The sequence below is a fragment of the Microcaecilia unicolor genome, chromosome 7 (genome assembly GCF_901765095.1).
Source record: "Microcaecilia unicolor chromosome 7, aMicUni1.1, whole genome shotgun sequence".
In the NCBI taxonomy this organism is placed as follows: domain Eukaryota; kingdom Metazoa; phylum Chordata; class Amphibia; order Gymnophiona; family Siphonopidae; genus Microcaecilia; species Microcaecilia unicolor.
The window spans coordinates 242,376,064-242,395,218 of NC_044037.1; the positions used below are offsets into that span (position 1 = coordinate 242,376,064).

Below are 19,155 nucleotides of genomic sequence, written 5' to 3' on the forward strand. Positions count from 1 at the left end.
CTGGCCCGTTTTTGGGCCCATTGGACGTTTAAGATTCTAAAATGGATGCCCCTGCCTCAGTTATATATACATCCTTTTCTCATGTATTTTAGAACAGGCTCTAAGTCAATAGATCCTATTCTAAAATACTAGTGGAATTTGAGACTGCTTGACCTGGATGTCTCAGTTCCAATTTATACATCCTTTCCTAAAATGATATTTCACGTGTATCAAAGCATCAGTCAATCATTGTAGGGTTTTCCACTGTGAACATGCAAAGCTCCATCACAGAGAAGAGCATGAAAACCTTTATTTTTAACAGAGCAAACCAACCGCACTATCAGCGCAGCTGACATGTACCCAGTGCCGGACACCTTAGAGTATGGAAACAGAACTTACAGAATAATCACTGGAAATATGACATGGTACGATGCACTGAAAAACTGCAAAGAGATTGGAACAGAGTTGATCAGCATTGCAGATCAGTTTCAGCAATCTTTTCTTACAGTCATCGTAGATCGACTAGGATATTCTCACTGGATGGCTTTTTCAGCTTGAATGTATGTATATTTCATTTATGTATTTATTTTATGAGAAAATATCTTTATTATAATTTCAATATCTCAAGCAGTTACTGCGAATGCAGAGCACAGAATTTGCGCAGAGTTCCGCAGCTGCGCAGAGTCTGCACTCTGAGGGGAATTGGCTGGCTGGCTTCCCTGCCACCCCCATGAGCCTTGGTGAGCCCTCCCCAGACTTCATAGATATAGAGGGACATACAGTTGAAACAGCTGTTCAGTGAACTGCATGGGCTACAAGAGGCACTGGCACAGTCACAAGAAAGGTAGCCAGATGGAAATGCCAGCCATGGACACAAGGAGAGAGATGCATGAGGACTAGGAAGGATGAGGGAGGAGGACTCCTCCACTACCGTCCAGAGTGGCACTTAGCTTGGTGATGGTCTGGATAAGTCTAATGCATCGGTATTCAACCAATGTGATAGCAAGAGCTGGGAGATGTGTGACCAAAAAATTGACATAGACAACAAGCCCATGCTTTCCTTAACAAACACATGTGCTGGCAGACTAGGGGAGCGTGCAGAGTAGGGAGTCACTTACTTGAAATCTGTATAACTATTCCCCATTTCTGCTTCCCCTCTCCCCTCTCCCCATATGATCACTGATTCTGCTAATCCAAGCTAGAAAAGTTGCAAGTCTGTTGCCCTTCATTAGCTTCCAGCATTACATGCTGCAACTATTACGCTGCCACTGTGATCACTGCTACTTGTCAGCCCAGTGTGGAAATGCTATATTTGGCTTCCTCTCCGGTGGCTATGATGACCACTGTTGGCCTGTGTCAGAAATGTGGGGTCCTGCTCCCTCCTCTATGACTGTAATTACTGCTTTTGTTGTAGAGGAGGAGGAGGACATAGCCTGAGGAAAACCCCCTGCTCCCGTCCTCCTTCTGCCTGCTCTGATCATTTGGGTGGAGAGGGTGAGTTTTGAAAGGAGGACTGGTGAGGAAGGAAGTTGAAAGGAGACAGAGATTTTTAAAAATAATTTAAAAACATTGGTTATGGGAAGTCTCAGGGGGGGCATGAGGGAGAAGGGGTGAGCCTTGTGCAGTGGTGTCGTTACAAGACAGGAAGTCGAGTGGCAGGTGCCCTCCAAAAATGGCTTTCATTAATGAGATTAGGTGGGGACTTTCAGAAAAGGGAGAATGGGGCCCAGGGATTGGGTAGGAGTGTGTGGGGGCTTGATGATGGAATTAGGACTGTGAGATTGAATGACAATGATATATGTAGGGGTGTTAAATAGGATGGGATATTTGAAACGGGATATTGAAAGGTGGAGTGGGGTATAGGGATAGTGTGAAACTGTGAAGGACATGGAGATGCTTTGGGAAGGACTGAGAAAGAGAAAGTGGACAGGTTTGTAAAAGAGTAACAGAAGGAGGAAATGGAGGAGCCTGGGAGGAGGTGAACTAGGGCATGGGAAACTAAGTAGTGTGTTAGCAACAGAAAGAAGGGCTGGAGACCTGAGAGGGGATGAGTGACACAGAAGGAGCTGAGGCTAATGAAGAGGTGAGAAGCAGAGGAAGGGAGATGAGGGCCAGACAGGGGTTCTATGGTTGAGTGAAAGACAAAGGAAAATGAGAAGTCTGGGAAAGGCGTGAGAGAGAGGAGAGAATTGGGTTGACTGGGGAAGAGTGAGAGTAGAAGACGGAAAGCTAGTAGGTAAGATAAGAGGTGAAAAAAGGAGGACTGAGTAGTGGAGGGGGGAGAGAGGAGTACCGAGCTGATGCAGGAATACATTCTATTTATAATTCTTTAGTAAGAAATGGTACCAAGAGTCATATTTCTGCAGTCCCCCCTACTGCTGAGTCCTTAGCTGATTTTTTCATTGATAAAATACAGGTCTTATATCAGCCCTTTCTGACCTCTTCCAATGCACCAGATGTAACTGAACTCTCCTCTTCCTCCACTTATGACTTATCTCTGTCCCCTTTCAACTTCCTTCCTCACCACTCCTTCTTACAAAACTCACCCTCTCCACCCAGTGATCAGAGCTGGCAGAAGGAGAAAGAGAGCAGGGGCTCTTCAGCTTGGAGAAAAGATGGCTGAGGGGAGATATGATAGAGGCCTATAAAATAATGAGTGGATGGAACGGGTAGACGTGAATCGTTTGTTTACTCTTTCCAAAAATACTAGGACTAGGAGGCATGTGATGAAGCTACAAAGTAGTAAATTTAATACGAATTGAAAAACATTTTTCTTCACTCAACGTGTAATTAAACTCTGGAATTCGTTGCCAGAGAATGTGGTAAAGACGGTTAGCTTAGCGGAGTTTAGAAAGGGTCTGGATGGCTTCCTAAAGGAAAAGTCCATAGACCATTATTAAATTGTCTTGGGAAAAATCCACTGCTTATTTCTGGGATAAGCAGCATAAAATGTATTGAGCTTTTTTGGGATCTTGACCTAGATTGGCCACTGTTGGAAACAGGATTCTGGTCTTGATGGATCTTTGGTCTGTCCTACTTAGTAGTAGCTTCATTGCGTGCTCCCTACTCCTAGTATTTTTGGAAAGAATAAACAAGTGATTCACATCTACCTGTTCCACTCCACTCAGTATTTTATAGATCTCTATCATATCTCCCCTCAGTGGTCTCTTTTTCAAGCTGAAGAGCCCTAACCTCTTTAGTCTTTCCTCATAGGGAAGTCGTCCCATCCCCTTTATCATTTTTCTGCCCTTCTCTGTACCTTTTCTAATTCTGCTATGTCTTTTTTGAGATGCAGTGACCAGAAATGCACACAGTATTCGAGATACAGTCGCACCATGGAGCGATATAAAGGCATTATAGCATTCTCAGTTTTGTTTTTGATTCCTTTCCTAATAATTCCTAATATTCTGTTTGCTTTCTTAGCCACCACTGCACACTGAGCAGAGGGTTTCAATGTATCATCAACGATAACACCTAGATCCTTTTCTTGAGCGGTGACTCCTAAGGTGGAACTTGCATCACGTAGCTATAGTTTGGATTTTTCTTTCCCACATTCATCACTTTGCACTTGCTCACATTAAATGTCATCTGCCATTTGAATGCCCAGTCTCATAAGATTCTCTTGCAATTTTTCACAATCCTTTTGCGATTTAACAACATTAAATAACTTTGTATCATCAGCAAATTTAATTTCCTCAGGAATCTTTCATGTGGTACTTTGTCAAATGCCCTTTGAAAATGTATCTGTGTCAATTGTGGATATATTTTCAGGTGTGCAATCTTTGCTACCTTTGCTAAATCGTCCAGTGACGCCTCAAAAAGCACAGCACCAAAATATCGCTTAATGCACCAAGAAGCACAGCACCAAGAATTTGCCACCATGCTGCCTGTGCTGCTTTCCCTCCCTGGTGTGCATGCTTCTTTTTAGTGAAATTGAGCATGCTTAAAGCTTGTGCATGGTCAATTTCAGTAAAAACAAGCATGCACACGGGGAGGGGGAAAGCAGGGCAGGCAGCGCAGCAGCAAATATCGCTACAGAAAGCTTCTGCTGGCAGGGCTTGGGGACCCCTGCCAGCCAAACCAGCAAACCTTTGGGGGCCCTGAACCCAAATTTGTGTGGCCCAGGCCCCCAAGGCTCTCTGTAGCTATGTCACTACTACCCACATGCTAAAAAATAGAATTTATTTTTTAACGCTGGGGGCATGTATGGAGGGTGGAGAGTAGGCATGTTCTGTGCTAATCAGTTACTGCAGGTACATCGCCACATGCTAACCAATTAGCACATAAGCCCTTACCGCCTAGAAAATAGGTGTTGGTATGTGGTCACACGCTAATGAGGAAATTAGTGCGTGGCCATTAATAGGACTAATGGAAAATGGGGCCATTGTACCGCTGCGCTAAACGTGGCCTCAGCACTCAGGAAAGACCCGTGCTGGGGAAAGCGCTGGCCACATTGTAGCACTTTTTAGTAAGAGGGCCTCTAAAATTCTGTGTGAAAAAGATAACTTTAAATCATTTGAATTGTAATAACAGATTATAAAACAAATAAAATATTCTTAAAAGAATTGCGTCATTTTTAACAAAATAATTTTAGCCTCAGTTTGTAGCATGTAGTATGTCATGAATATGAACACTGTCAAGTGTGTCACAAAAGAAATGTTGAGACCCACTGGATCAATGTAATATGTTCCTAACACTCCACTCATCAGATCAGAGTAAATGGAGATTACTTCCCAGGATACTGATAACCGAAGATAGTCAGAAACCTTATTCTTTGCACTGACCTGCTCAGTATTGGCTCTATGTCTAGTAATGCTATTGTAGTGATAAGTAGGGGTAGTATGCCTTTTAAATTTCCATCTTATTTTACTGTTGCAGGAAGGGCTTAAATTTGAATGGGCAGATGGCACCGCTTCTTTGTTCACTAACTGGGCCGATGAGGAATCACAGTCACTTGGAAACTGTGCCTACATAAATACAGATGGAGACTGGATTAGTGGCAACTGTGAAATACTTTTGCAAGGAGCTGTGTGCTATGAACACCTAAGTAAGCTGATGGATGTTTTACATGTGAAACCTTCAGTTTGAAATCTTGCACAATTACTTTGTGATTCCATAAGGAATTTAGTTCATTCTCCTATGAAAAGTAGGATGTTGAGTCCTCATAGATGGGTGAAGTAATCCAAAAAAAGCCTGATTTGGAGAAAACTGAATAAACAAATTCTCAAAACTCTAAGAGCTTTCTAAGTGTAAGCCCCTAGTCCCATGAGCTGACTCTGTCCTACTTGTACTTGAATAAAATTTAAGTGCGTCACCGGTGGTCTGCAACGTTACCTCAGACAGAGTGCTCATGTAAAGACAAAGAGAAAAGCTTCATTAACAAACTAACCTCATCTCAAGTTCCCAAAAAAAACTTGAGAGGAAAAATAAGTGAAAAGCTAGAGAAAAGGTGTTACATTCCAAAGAAAATTTTGTAAGTAAATATATACAGGATAATGAAAAGATGACCAACTGAAAGTTTAACAGAATATGTTTATTCCACAAGATGTGGTTTACTTAAGGACTAGTTGAACTATAAAAGGTTTTATAGAATCTTGGCTAACAGGGGTGCAAGAAAGAAAACTATACACCTCAATGTATAAATGTAGGGATAAATGCAAAGGAAAGTTACAAATCAAATGTTTCTTCCCTCCCACTTAACAATCAACTACGTGGAAACTCCTCTTACCGCTCAGAACACTTTGGTGTACACAAAAATCAGAAACCCCTTTTTTCTTATTACAATATCAGATGAGGGGTACTGTAGAAAATGTGGTATCCCACTCTGGTACCTGTACACTTTCAGGATCATGAATCAACCAGGACAGTATGGCTTTATCCCCTGCTAATACCCTCAGTGTGTCAGTGTCTCTTTATAGTTGTTGAAAACGTATCAGATAGTTCCAGCTTTCCTTGGGTCTTCTACTTGCAGGGAAACGGTGGGGCCCTTCTTCTTCTTTGTCCTCCTGCGTAGGGTGATGAATGATCAGCTGCAGTGGAACCTACTGCCTACTACTAAAACCAAAACAAAATGGAGAGAAAACTACCTCCTTATCCAAACGTGTGTGCAACCTGTCACTTAGGATATGTTCCTTAAAAAAATCTCTTTTAGTTTAAGAATCTAAATACTGGTTTGGACTAACTTTCTCTTAAATAAAAATTAATTATTGGTATATACTAAATACTATCTGACTATCTCAGACTTTGTTTCACCTCACTATCTGTTGTCTTCTTGGTTGACTCTCTCCAAAAATACTATACACCAGTGGCGTAGATACGTGGGGCCAGGGGGGCCTGGGCCCCCATAGATTTGGCCCTGGACCCCCCTGCCAATGACCTTCTTGACCCCCCCGCCATCGCCTTCACCTGCCTTTGCTGGTGGGGGACCCCAACCCCCGCCAGCCGAGGTCCTCTTCTTCCCGCAAAGGGCTTCCTTCTGTTTCTGACGTCCTGCACGTACAACGTGCAAGACGTCAGAAACAGAAGGAAGCCTTTTGCGGGAAGAAGAGGACCTCGGCTGGCGGGGTTTGGGGTCCCCCGCCAGCAAAGGTAGGCGGCGGTGGGAGGGGGGGTCGAGAGGGTGGGCAGGGGGGGCAACGTTGGTGGTGGCAGCGGCGGCAGGGTCAGTGGCGGCGCCGGGGGGGGCTAAAATGTGTCCCCTCACCTCGGGCTCTGGACCCCCCTCCTGCCAAAGTCTGGCTATGCCCCTGCTATTCACTTCACACACCCAGTAGCAATCACCAAGAGAAGATTACTGTCTACAACAACAGAAATATAGCTGTTGCAGTATCCACTACACTTTAAGTCCCCACTGACAATGAAGCCACTGAAGAAAAATCCCCTCCTCCACCTCAGAATTCTCATAAATTCAAACACACTCTGAATTACACCTGAAGCTGAGACATATCTCAACCCTTTTACAGTTCAGATTTATTTCTGTATGACATTTATGTCTTCCCTATGGAATACCACAATAACAATAAAAGAATGCTTCTCAAGCTGTACACACTTTCCAGGGTACTCACGGAACTTGTATGTATTTTTATTCTCTCCCCTTCCCTTTAAGCTCTCACAGCTTTTCAGTTAGATGAAAAATCACTACTAGGTAATTCTAATAATTATCAGAACAAATTTTTACTTTACACTTTACTTTAGAGCAGAACTTTCTCTCGCCAAAGGGTCACAAATGGTTAAAGTCTATCCAAAGCACAGTCACACTTTAACTCTCACTTCCATTCACTAAACTTCTTCATATATTACTCACACAAATTACTTATTTCTTCAGCTCACACTTTAATCTCTCAGACATCCACCCTGCCTGTTCAGAGTCCAACCCTCTTCTTTTTAATTCCCCAGAATAGAAACAGGTTCCTGTAGTGAGCTGTGCAGCCAATCAGATTCAAGCTATGCAAATTTCTGTAGAAAAGGGCTTGGCAAAGTAAGCCCTGCACAGCTCACAGTTAAAACAGTCAAAGTTATCCTAAAGAAACCTCTCATTTTCACCCTTAATACCATACAACATCTTATAGCCATGCTTTGAGGAGAAATATGTGAAAATCTGCACTTTTAAACCTCTCTTAAACCCCCAAAGAGAAACCTACAATTTAAAGTATTTTACATATCGAACTTCCTCCAAAAAGGTCACAGCACCACTTTAGGACCTCTGGGCACCTGAATTCTATAACTTATAATCATACACAGCCATCAAAACATTTTTAAATAATTTATCTTATATACTGGCCTCAATGCCATTGTGGACTATTTCTGGGCTACCCTGGGCCTCCCCTGCTGAAGCGAGCTCCCCCCTTCAGGCAAATAAAATAATATTTAACCACAGGTTTCATAAAGCAGTGAACCACAGCTGAGAGTCTTCCCTCATCTCTATCATCTGTGTGTAGTTCCTTTTTCTGTGAAGTTGTAAACTTTTGTAAACCAATTGTGAGGAAGTCAAGGATAAGCCCTCTAGGATACAGGGACCACCCTTGAGGGTTGAGGTTTCCAGATTCCCTAAGCCTCAAGCTATCAATCAAAGGCAGGAGCGGCCTCTAGGGCGGGACTTGAAAACACAGGCAGTTAGAGAGGAGGAAGAGGAAGGGCAGGGAAAATCGGAGCTAGAGGAAGAGCCCCGGCCCATGGAAATATGGACTAAAATCACAAACGCTGAGGAAGGGCCTCAGGACGTGGATGTACAAGGGCGGTGAGCTAGATTTGGAAGAGAACAGTCCTGAAGCAGCAGATGAAGACTTGGACATCAAGATGTTTTTGATTTTTTTTTTTCTTTCGCCTACAGTTCTGTCCAGGATCTGTGGACATTTTGAGTTCATTTTCCCTAGGGCAGCAGAGGGTGGGCCACTGTGATAAAATAAAACACTGGAAGGGTGGACTATTGATTGAAGCCAGGGCTGAATGTTTCCTGTGTATGGATGTTGATATTTTGATAAGTGTTTGGGATTGAAAAGGACTGTTATAAACTGACTGACTGAACTCATAGCTAAAGCCTCGATGCTCAGAAGTAAATGTGGGTGCTAGAGGCCATTAGCACCAAACTAGCACCCATGTTTACCGGCGCACAACAGTGAGCTCGCCAGACAACAACACTAATTAGTAGGTCATTTTCTATTCCCCCCTCCACAAACACACACCCATGCTCAGAGTACAGCGCAGTTAACTAGGGTGCTCTTACCGTTGGAAACCCTACGCCAGCTCGAAACTGGCTTTAGGGTTTTAAAGCAGCCCCACATATGTTTAAGTTGACTCACAACTTCTGTCTGCAAGTAACTTTCTTTGAAAGGGTCAAAAGTGCAAAGATAGTCTGTTCTTGGAACTGCAAATTATACACTGCTCCTGAGGTGCAGTCGGAGCTGCTGGGATCAGCCTAGTGGAACAGTCACCCCTGATTCTGCCTGCCATCAAGGGCACAGAAACACAGAAGAGAGAAACAGAAATATATATGAAATAATTGTACCACTGCCTTAAAGTCCGGAATTGTACCGCCGCTTGGAGAGCTCAGCCAGCACCTTTTCCTCCTCCCCCTTCTGACATTCTGAGTATGCACTCAAGAGCCATGCTTAACACACAACTCTTGAGCACATGCTCCTGACACTACCCTCCTGCCAAACTCCCTAATGCTCAATGCTATGAAAGCGCCTAAATTTGCATCTCGCTAGCATTGAGCATTAGGCCTTGCTGATCTGTTAGTATTTTTCCAGTGCTGTTCGTAACAGCGCCAGAGTTTTGAGTATTTGCCTGTATGAGAGCAGGAAAGAGGGAATAGGAAGGCTCTTTCGGTGCGTCTACCCCTGTTGTGCAAAGACTAAAGCGGAAGCATACTCCCTCATTCTTTCTCCATTGACTCTAGCAGGAGTACTACAGGGGGAATAGGACTGCTCAAGTCAAGACTTAAGCCCCTAAAGATTCCTGAGAAAGGGGTATCTTTAAACTGTGTTGGACCTGAAATGCACATCAGGAGGCTCCCATTTTACCTAATAAAGAACTTTGGCCTTTTAGAAAAGAATCTTATTGAAAATAGCTGTTCTTGGTGGACCTTGGCTAGTGGGAAAACCTGGAGGAAGGAAGAAAATCTTGGTCAGTAAAGCCCTACTTGTGACACAGTTTTTCATGTTTTTCTATGATTACCATCTTTTTTTCTGTCTCTTTCTTTCTTAGATAGGGCTTTTCTGTCAAGTTTTAAAGTTTGTTTTCTTGATTTTTGGCCTGGCCACAATCTGCACTGGCATCATTGAGCACCATTTTTCAAAACCTGGGTCATTTGACTTTGTTGAGATGTATTAAGTCCTATTTCACTCCTGATAATTTTCACAAGGTGGTTCAATCTATTGTGTGTCCTATTATGGATTATCACAATGGTCTCCTTGTTGGAGTTAAAAATGCTATCAATGCACTTCAGACTGCACAAAATTCAATTGCTAGAGTTATTAGTGGAATTTCTCATATCAGTCATATTACTCCTATTTTAAATTCCCTTCATTGGCTTCCTGTTTGTTATAGAATTATATTTAAGATGTTATTACTTGTCTTTACAGCCCTTAATCAATTTCAATTTTCCTCTCCCACTCTCTGTGTCACATTAACCCCCCTGTTTAGTAAGCTGTGCGGCAGTGCCGACACTGCCCATTCAAAGTGAATGGGCTGTGTCGGCATTAGTGCACAGCAGCCACTAGCATGGCTTAGTAAACTTGGGGGGGGGTAAGAGTTTTCCAACCAGCAAGTGCACTGAGATCTTCTCAGAAGATGATGCTTGACATGCCATCTTATCATATAGTGAGATTAGAAGAGTATAGGCCATCTATCTTTTTTATTATTGGTCCTAAATTGTGGAACACTCTGCCCCTTGAGCTCAGGTCTGTGCAAGATATTACTCGATTTAAGGAGTTGAAGACCTATCTTTTCCATCAAGCCTATGGAATGTTGGAGTGTTAAAAGACATATTTTATATAGCAAATGATTGAAACGGTATTTAATGACATTGTTTTTGTGTCAATATAATAAGATTGGTTATTAGTCTGTAATTTGTTTTTGTTTTGTTTTTTGTAATTTTAATATGTATGTAAAAGTGTACTCCACTTAGAATTATTATATAACATGGATTATAAATACAATTTTATTATTATTTGCTGTAATGATTTTTCATGGGGGACAGTAGCCCCTAATGGGCTTAATTTGGAGATCGAATGGGTATGAGGCAGTTCCCCTTTAAGTGATGAGGGGAGGGGCTTTGATCCCGGCCTTTTTAAAGCTGGCTTGACTTGCTACTTGAGGTGATTCCGTGTGCAGCGTTTGTGCCCCACTCTGGAGGGAGCTTCAATTTGGCGTGCAGCCGTTCTGAGGATTAAAAGTATGTATTAGTGTAGTTGATTTAAATGTTATAGCATTATAGTTTGAGTAATGAAGCAGATAATAAGAATTTTGTTCATAATGTAATAGATGTGACGGTGGTTCCTCCTGAGGAAGAATTGTGAAATGCGGTCCAGCATCGGGGAACCGGCAAATACAGGAGAACTCTATGGTGGATGAACAAGTTGATCATTGAGCACACAGCACCTATACCATGATAAATATAGTTGGTTTGATGTGTTATAAGTAGCCAACGGAGCGTTTGCTCACAACCTGTGTTTATATTTGGGAGGCCAGTCACCCGGCATTTGAGTATAAACTGTTTACAACAGCCTAGCAGAAGGCTTGGCGTTACAAGGACTACTACTATTGTGCTGGGAGGACTGATTTGTGCCCTATAGTTTAGTTGTATAACACAGAATGTAATTGATGTAAAATATAAGTATCATCAAGGAACAGCTTATGTTGGCTGTTTAGAATGTAACGATTTATATTTAGATATAGGTGGTGTGCGGTGAATGAAAGGATGAGTGAGTGGGTTTTTAATATTAGGTAGCAGTATCAGTCGTTATAGGGTGGTACTGCAATGTAATAAATTCTTTTGTGATATTGAAAGAATAGTGGAGTCCTTTTGTAATAGAAGGTAATGATTTTTCACCTGAAGTTCCAGAAGCAGAAGACTCCTAGTGGCTTCAAGAAATGAGTGATGCAGTAGGACATTTTTGTCAATTGATACTCACTAGTTATATGTGTTTCTCTCATGCCTAAGGCCTGGTCAAGAAAACCCTAGCTCCACTACCTTTCAGAAGATGAAACAGTACCTAGGCATTGTCTCATCCATCAAGAACAGAAAGAAAAATTCTTTGGTGCAATCAAGTTCAGCTCAACTTCATTGACAGCATTGATTCTCAAGGGCTGTGGAGCTGCACCAGATGCCGGGAAGGGAATGCATCAGCATCAAGGTGTTAACCACCCCCCCCCCCCCCCCAAGCTGTATATTGATTTAAGCCAAAGAAAGTGAAGGATTCTTCTGTTTCAGCCTGAGGATCAAGGTATTCTGATGCCATGCATCCAGCAAAGAACAGAAAGTCAGCATCGGTCTTTGTTGGTTAACAGGTGCAGGGAGATCTTGGAAGCTGCCTTTCTACCTCTCCAAGCATCCCTGTGGAGAGACCAACTCATCCTTGAACACATCTTGGGGCCTGCAATAGCCATTCACCCATACATCTCAAGTGACCCAGAAGGACGACACTACTTTTGCTGAACCATCATCATGCTTCCTGTATCAACACCAACTATATGGAAGTTCAGACAATCCTGGAGACTATGTTGATGCCTGGAGATATGGAATAAATACCAAGGTATCAAAGGGCCTGGGAATTAGTACAGGCCACTTTGATGTCAGTTTCCAGTGTACTGGAGGAGGAGCTCCACCAAAACATCTGCCTCTATTGTCTTAGACCCTGACAAACAAGGCATATCCTCACAGAGAGAGTACTTGTTTGCTAGCCAAGTATATACTGGGACACCTTCTGCAGAGCGTACATATTTTCTTTTATTAACAGAGGCTTTTCTAATCATACGATACTGTTTTCCCTTTGGGCCAGTCTCCTTAATAGAAAAGGGAAAAGTTTTTGCTACATGACTTCTCCACTGATTTTCTCAAGAAACTGGTTGAGGCCATTCCATTTACATCTGTTCATGGATGGTAAATAATTTTTTTAAGTTGAATGTGGCTAAAATAGAGAATTCTGTAGGTGAGTTTTGTTGGATTATTTGTAGTAAATAATTAGCAGATTTTAGTACACACAGCTTCAGCTTTAGAAATGTTAATTTCTTTCTTCATCTCTCTCTCATTCACCCCAGAATAATTCACTGCTGAGTCACTTTAAAGTTGAAGTAACAAAACATCTGTTTACTCACAGTTTGTAGTTAGATTATAATCAGACAGGCTTATATATACATAATACTATACATTTGTATTATCAGCTCTTTCCATGTGCTTAGATGGTAATGGATGCTCACACCACCATAGATCCTCTCAGGTTAGGAGAGATCATGAGCTCCATGTGCTGTGTCTAACCCCCACAGGAAGTTGCATAGCTGTGTGACCTCTCTAAGTAATTCACATCAGAGGTCACAGAGTAATCACAGAGAAATAATAGGTGACAGTCAATGCATGTAAAATACAATACATTCCAACAAGTTTTAAGGAACTACTGGAAGAATTAAGGCAAGTAACACTGCCTGAAGTTGATGGTTAGTCAGGAGGTGAAAAGTTGGGAATTCATTTAACATCTTCTCTAACATTGGATATTCAAGTTAATTGGGTACCAAGGAAAGCATGGCAGAAATTGAGGATGGTGAGTCAGTTCAGGGCCTACCGCCAACCTTCTGTAAAGATGTCCAGATAGTAGTTCAGGCAACTGTACTGAGCCACCTGGACTGTTACAATGCCATTTATTTGGACTTCCCGAAGAACAGTGTGAGAAAGTAGCAAAGGATTCAAAACACTGCTGCACGATTGATTACTTTTAAGAAAACTTAGGATATTGCAATACCCATTGTTGATTAGATTGCACTGCTGCCAGTGGAATCTCAAATACGGTTAAAGTTTTATGTCTAGTGTTTAAAGATTTTCATGACATAGGACTGATATATTTTATACAAATTTAAGTATTTATTTCCCCCCAACCGTGCCTTGCGATTACAGTCAACATTTACCTTGAATTTATTATGTAAACCTCTCGAAAATATTTTTCTATAGGGCTGTATATCAAAATTTAATAAACCTGAAACTTGAATTTGCCATCTGCTAAAGAGCTTAAGGCAAAAAGGAGGCAGACTCAGTGTGTCTCGTGGGCAGTCCCATTAATGTGGAATGTGCTTCCTGCTGAATTGAAATATATCCTGGATTATAAGCAGTAGAGGAAATGTTTGAATACTTGGATATTTATAGTAGAATGTTATAAAGTAGTAGAATGATGATTAGAATATTCTGATTAGACAATACTAGTCTTTAAAGGGGGATGTTCATTGGAATCATGGAAATCAGGAAGGTTGATGAAGGAAATTGTGGTGCTTGTAACAATCGCTTTGTTTTTAAAGTTTTTATGCTTTTTTTCCTGTAACCCAGTTTGTATGTCTTGTTAAGCCAAAAGTGACTGGCTATGAAACTATGTATTAAATTAAACATTGTGTTGTCTTCCCTCATAGCTTCTTATTCATGGACCTAATATATGTGAAAACTCTGAACAAGGTAGGAAGCCTTTCAGAGTTTCTCCCTTAAGAGAAACATGACAACCTTAGGTCACTAATTTTACAAAGCAAAGGAGCACAAAAACACATGGTCAGGTCAACCTACAATGTTTTCCAGATGGAATAAAAAGAAACTACCATAGGTGTCAGTACCCACAGACTCTCATAGCTGCAGGCTTTAGACTTGAGTGGTGATAAAGTGACAGGTTATATAATGCCTCCTGAATAAGTAAAGAAATGGATTTTTTATCTTGTTTTGTTTTTATTTTACAAAGCATACTTATAAATGTGGCACACAAGACAGTAGAAATGAACTGCTTCATAAATGACTCACTGTTTTTTAATTACTGTAAAATTATTAATAAAATCTTGAAAGTGAGAAAATGTCCTCCTGCTGCTGCTATAAGTTTGAACTATGATCCTGTTGCAGATCAAGAAGTATTTGAATTCAGTGGAGAATGCCCAGATGCTGATGTTCCCTGGATAAAATTTAAAAGCAATTGCTACAGTTTTTCAACAGTGTTAAACAGTACAGATTTTGAAGGAGCACGTGAATTTTGCACACAGCAAGGTAATTTATTCTTAAAATCTGATTGCCAACCCTGAAATGACATTTTCGTTCTTTCTTTCATCATTTAGAATAGATTTGTTGAACTGATTGGACTTTGTAGCAGCTGGAACCCCTATTTAAATGTGGCAGTACTGAAAGAAATTATTAGGAGTTTACAGGAGGACCTTGCGAGACTGGGGGATTGGGCGTCCAAGTGGCAAATGAAGTTCAATGTTGACAAGTGCAAAGTGATGTATGTGGGTAAGAGGAACCCGAATTACAGCTATGTCATGCAAGGTTCCGCGTTAGCAGTCACAGACTAAGAAAGCGCACAGAATGTTGAGTATTATTAGGAAAGGGATGGAAAACAAACACGAGGATGTTATAATGCCGTTGTATCGCTCCATGGTGCGACCGCACCTTGAATATTGTGTACAATTCTGGTCGCCGCATCTCAAAAAAGACATAAAAGAAGAAGGTGCAGAGAAGGGCACGACTTCCCTATGAGGAAAGGCTAAGATGGTTAGGGCTCTTCAGCTTGGGAGAAAAGGCGGCTGAGGGGTGATATGATAGAAGTCTACAAGATAATGAGCGGAGTAGAGCGGACAGATGTGAAGTGTTTGTTTATACTTTCAAAAAATAATAGAACCAGGGGACACAAGATGAAGCTAGAATATGGTAGATTTAAAACAAATAGGAGAAAGTTTTTCTTTACTCAGCGTGTAGTTGGACTCTGGAACTCGTTACCGGAAAATGTAGTGACAGTGTCAGGTTCTCAGGTTCAGAGCCCGCGGGGCCGGGCTCTGGAGCAAACGTGAGCCCTTGGGCTGCTGCCGAGGAGCGACAGCAGCAGGCAAAACCCACTAACCAACACTGGGCAAGCACACTGGCAGGGACTGCAGGCACTGCCCAGCAAACCGGAACACATGGACTGGAATCCCCCGGACTGGAGGACACAGGACTGGAACACACACCGGACCGGAACACACTGGACTGGAGCGCACCAGACTGGAACACACCAGACCGGAACACACTGGACTGGAGCACACTGGACTGGTCCGTACAGCTTCACCTGCACTTAGCTACTAAGCCCCCCAGAAGTTGAGCTCCTGGGTTCGAGTAGCCGACAGGACTTACTGGATACCGGATGACATAGGGACCAGGACTGGAAACAGAAGTGCTCCTAACCCTAAACTGATCTACGTGCTCCCAAGCCCTAAACCAGCAGGAGTGTTCCTAACAGAAAACTGACAAAAGGACTTCCTAAGCCCTCTACTAAACAGGAGCTCCTAATCCCTGCTCAAGAAAGGGACTTCCTAAGCCCTAAACTAACAGAGCAGGGAACTAAACACAAAGCTAACACAGGTGCTACTAAGCACCAAGCTACTAGCAGAGCTCTACACTAATAAGCTAAACACAAAACTAACAAGCTACCTAAGCACTGCTCTAGCAAGCTAGATACAACTAACAAGGTGCTTCCCAAGCACTACTCTGGCAAGCAACCAGAAGAGCTCCTAGCACTAAAAGGGAAGACAAGGGAGCCACAAGGAAAACCAGGGAAGCTAACACAAGCCAAAAGTGATTCTAAATCACCAAACACCAACAGCAAAGACTGCAATGCTCCTAATAGCAAAAACACCAGAAGTATTTCTAACAGCAAACTCTGCAGTGTTCCTAACAACACCAAACCCTGAAGTACTTCTATCAGCAACAGAGCTTCCAAAGCCCTACACACAGCAATGCTTCCAAAACCAAGAGGGAACAGCAAGAAAGCTAAACACACAGTCACCAGTGCACACTGCACTAACACTAACCTGGCCCTTAGCAAAAGCAAGCAGGGAAACTAGACACAAAGTCAGAAGTGCACACTGCACCACCCTACCTAAAGCAAACACAACCGTTGCAAAGGCTGCAATGCTCCCAATAGCACAAACACCAGAAGTACTTCTAACAGCAAACTCTGCAGTGTTCCTAACAACACCAAACCCTGAAGTACTTCTATCAGCAACAGAGCTTCCAAAGCCCTACACATAGCAATGCTTCCAAAACCAAGAGGGAAAAGCAGGAAAGCTAAACACACAAACACCAGTGCACACTGCACTAACACTAACCTGGACCTTAGCAAAAGCAAGCAGGGAAACTAGACACAAAGTCAGAAGTGCACACTGCACCACCCTACCTAAAGCAAACACCACTGTTGCAAAGGCTCTGAAGGAAACAACACCACTTCCTTATCAAGGCCCTCCCTGATGATGTCACACTCCCTAGACCTAGGCAAAAGCACACTGACCCAGAGAGGCCCAACTCACACCAATGCAACACCGTGAAATACTTGAAGCCAGTACACCCAAAGAGAGTTAGAGCAACTCAGACTACCCACACAGGTGCAGTATAGTGAAACAATTAGAGCCATGCTGCTGGAAGCTGCCAGCACAGAGAGACAGAGCCAGCTCAGAAAGGCCAGAGAAAAGAAACAGAAGCCAGCTAAGAAGCTGACCCCCAGGAAAGAGGTAAGTTTGAGAGGGGTTCAGACCCCAATCATAACAGACAGCAGCTGGCCTTACGGAGTTTAAGGAGGGTTTGGACAGATTCCCGAAGGAAAAGTCCATTGAACATTATTGAATATATATATATATTTTTTTTTTTTTTTTTTTTTTGGGGAGGGGAGGGTTTTGCCGTGTTCTTGAAGCCTGGATTGGCCGCTGTCGGAGACAGGCTGCTGGGCTTGATGGACCCTTGGTCTTTTCCCAGTATGGCGGTGCTTATGTGCTAGGAGTTGAACAGAAGTTCTGTAGTAGGAACATTGAACTGCTTTTCTGCTACTGAAATTAAACTGGCATGATTGTATAACCAGGGCCAGGTTCCCATTAGGCAATGTAGGCACCTGCCTAGGCGTGGCTTATGTCCAGAGAGATCTGTTTCCTTTAAGGGGGCAGGTCCAAGAGGAGAGAGGGTACCAGAAGAAGGGAGAGGAGCTACCTATTTATCACTTCATATTGTTGGAGGAGGCCACCTTCTCTCCAAACTGCAGCTTATAAGGGATCCACTTCCCCCATCTCCTGTATCTAGGGATACAATAGAGGTGAATCACCCTTTATATTGTTTTGGTAAGCTATACATAGTATATGTTCTTAATAGACCTGAATGTACACACAGGCCTACTAGGTCTGTGTCTAAGGCACCAAAATTCAAATCCTCCCTCCTCTTCATAGACCTTTCAACCCCAACCCTAAACCCTGCCTTGTCATTACCCCCATCCCAACAATATCATACTGCAGTGAGTGCAGGGATTAAAGTCAGGCCATATTCACAGGCTCTGGAGTGCTTCAGGAGCACATCTCCTCAAGAGCAGGAAACCCCTATGTTATACAAAAGAGGCTGAAGGCAAATAACGGCAGCTCTTGAGGTATAATTGAGCATGATTAAGCCAGATGGTGGAGGCATGCTGGACCATAGAGGCGGAGGAACAGGAGCCTGTAGCATGACAAGCCACCACTCTGTTTCTTATATGACAGCATCCCAAGCAACTTCAAATCTTGCAATCTAGCATGTCCTACATTACATCTTCCAAGCTTTAGGAAGTGCTGGCCTGAAAAATATGGAATTGCTCACAATGTTGGCGCAAAAGAAAGACTAATAGGAAGCTTCTGTGGAACGTACTCCCATTACTCGGTTAGCAGCCAGAGGAGAGCAGACAAGCCATTTGGGGGAGGACATTGTGGGGAAGAGGAGTGGCAAGCAGAAGGGGTGATCTGATGCAGGGGGGAAAATGAAGAGCAAATGCTAAGGGAGGGAGGGCAAGCAGCAGGGGGAACATGCTGAGAAAGAGGAAATAACAGAGGATAGTGGATGCTGGGAAAGAGAGATCTAAGAAGCAAGGACCTGATGGTGGTAAAGAAGAGTAGAGAGCGGTAGTTAAATGAATGGGATGAAAAAAGAGAGGTAGGAGGAAGATGACATGAAAAAAGGGGAGATGCAGGAGGCATATGGGGAATAAAGGGAGAAGCAGGGGGCAGACAGTAGGGGGAAAAGACAAGAGTAATGCCAGGCAAGCGGATTAAGAACTGGGGAAAGTGCTGGGGGAGGAGAAGGAAAGGATGGATATTGGAGATGGTGGAAAGGAGAAAGTAGCAGGAGAGTGAATGCTGGGGAAGAAAGAAAGAAAGAAAGGTTGGTGAAAGCAAGGGGAATGAGATATTATATGGAGTATGGATGATGTGGAGGGATGGGAAATGAATGGAAGGCTGATAGAGAGAAACATGAAGTAATAGGTAGGAGAATGCAGGGAACAAGTGCTGAGGAAGAAAGATGAGAAAAGGGGTAGATGGGGAAGAGACAGGGAGAGAAATGGTGGGTTGGTAGAGACAAGGGTACAAAATGTGATGAGAAAAAGGGAAATATAGGTGTAAGAGCCTCACTAAAACAAGATTCCAGTCCCCTTGTGCTTCTAAAGGACTGAGTGCTAAAATTACCAG

At 42.8% G+C, this 19,155-nt stretch overlaps 1 protein-coding gene across 1 annotated transcript in view; it reads left to right on the top strand.

The window, feature by feature from the left end:
- Nucleotides 1-19,155, top strand: part of PLA2R1 (phospholipase A2 receptor 1) — a 220,083-nt gene that overhangs the window by 168,732 nt on the left and 32,196 nt on the right. The window contains 3 exon segments of the mRNA XM_030210858.1: nt 302-534; nt 4,858-5,026; nt 14,561-14,701. Of these exon segments, the coding sequence (XP_030066718.1) occupies nt 302-534; nt 4,858-5,026; nt 14,561-14,701 (543 nt within the window).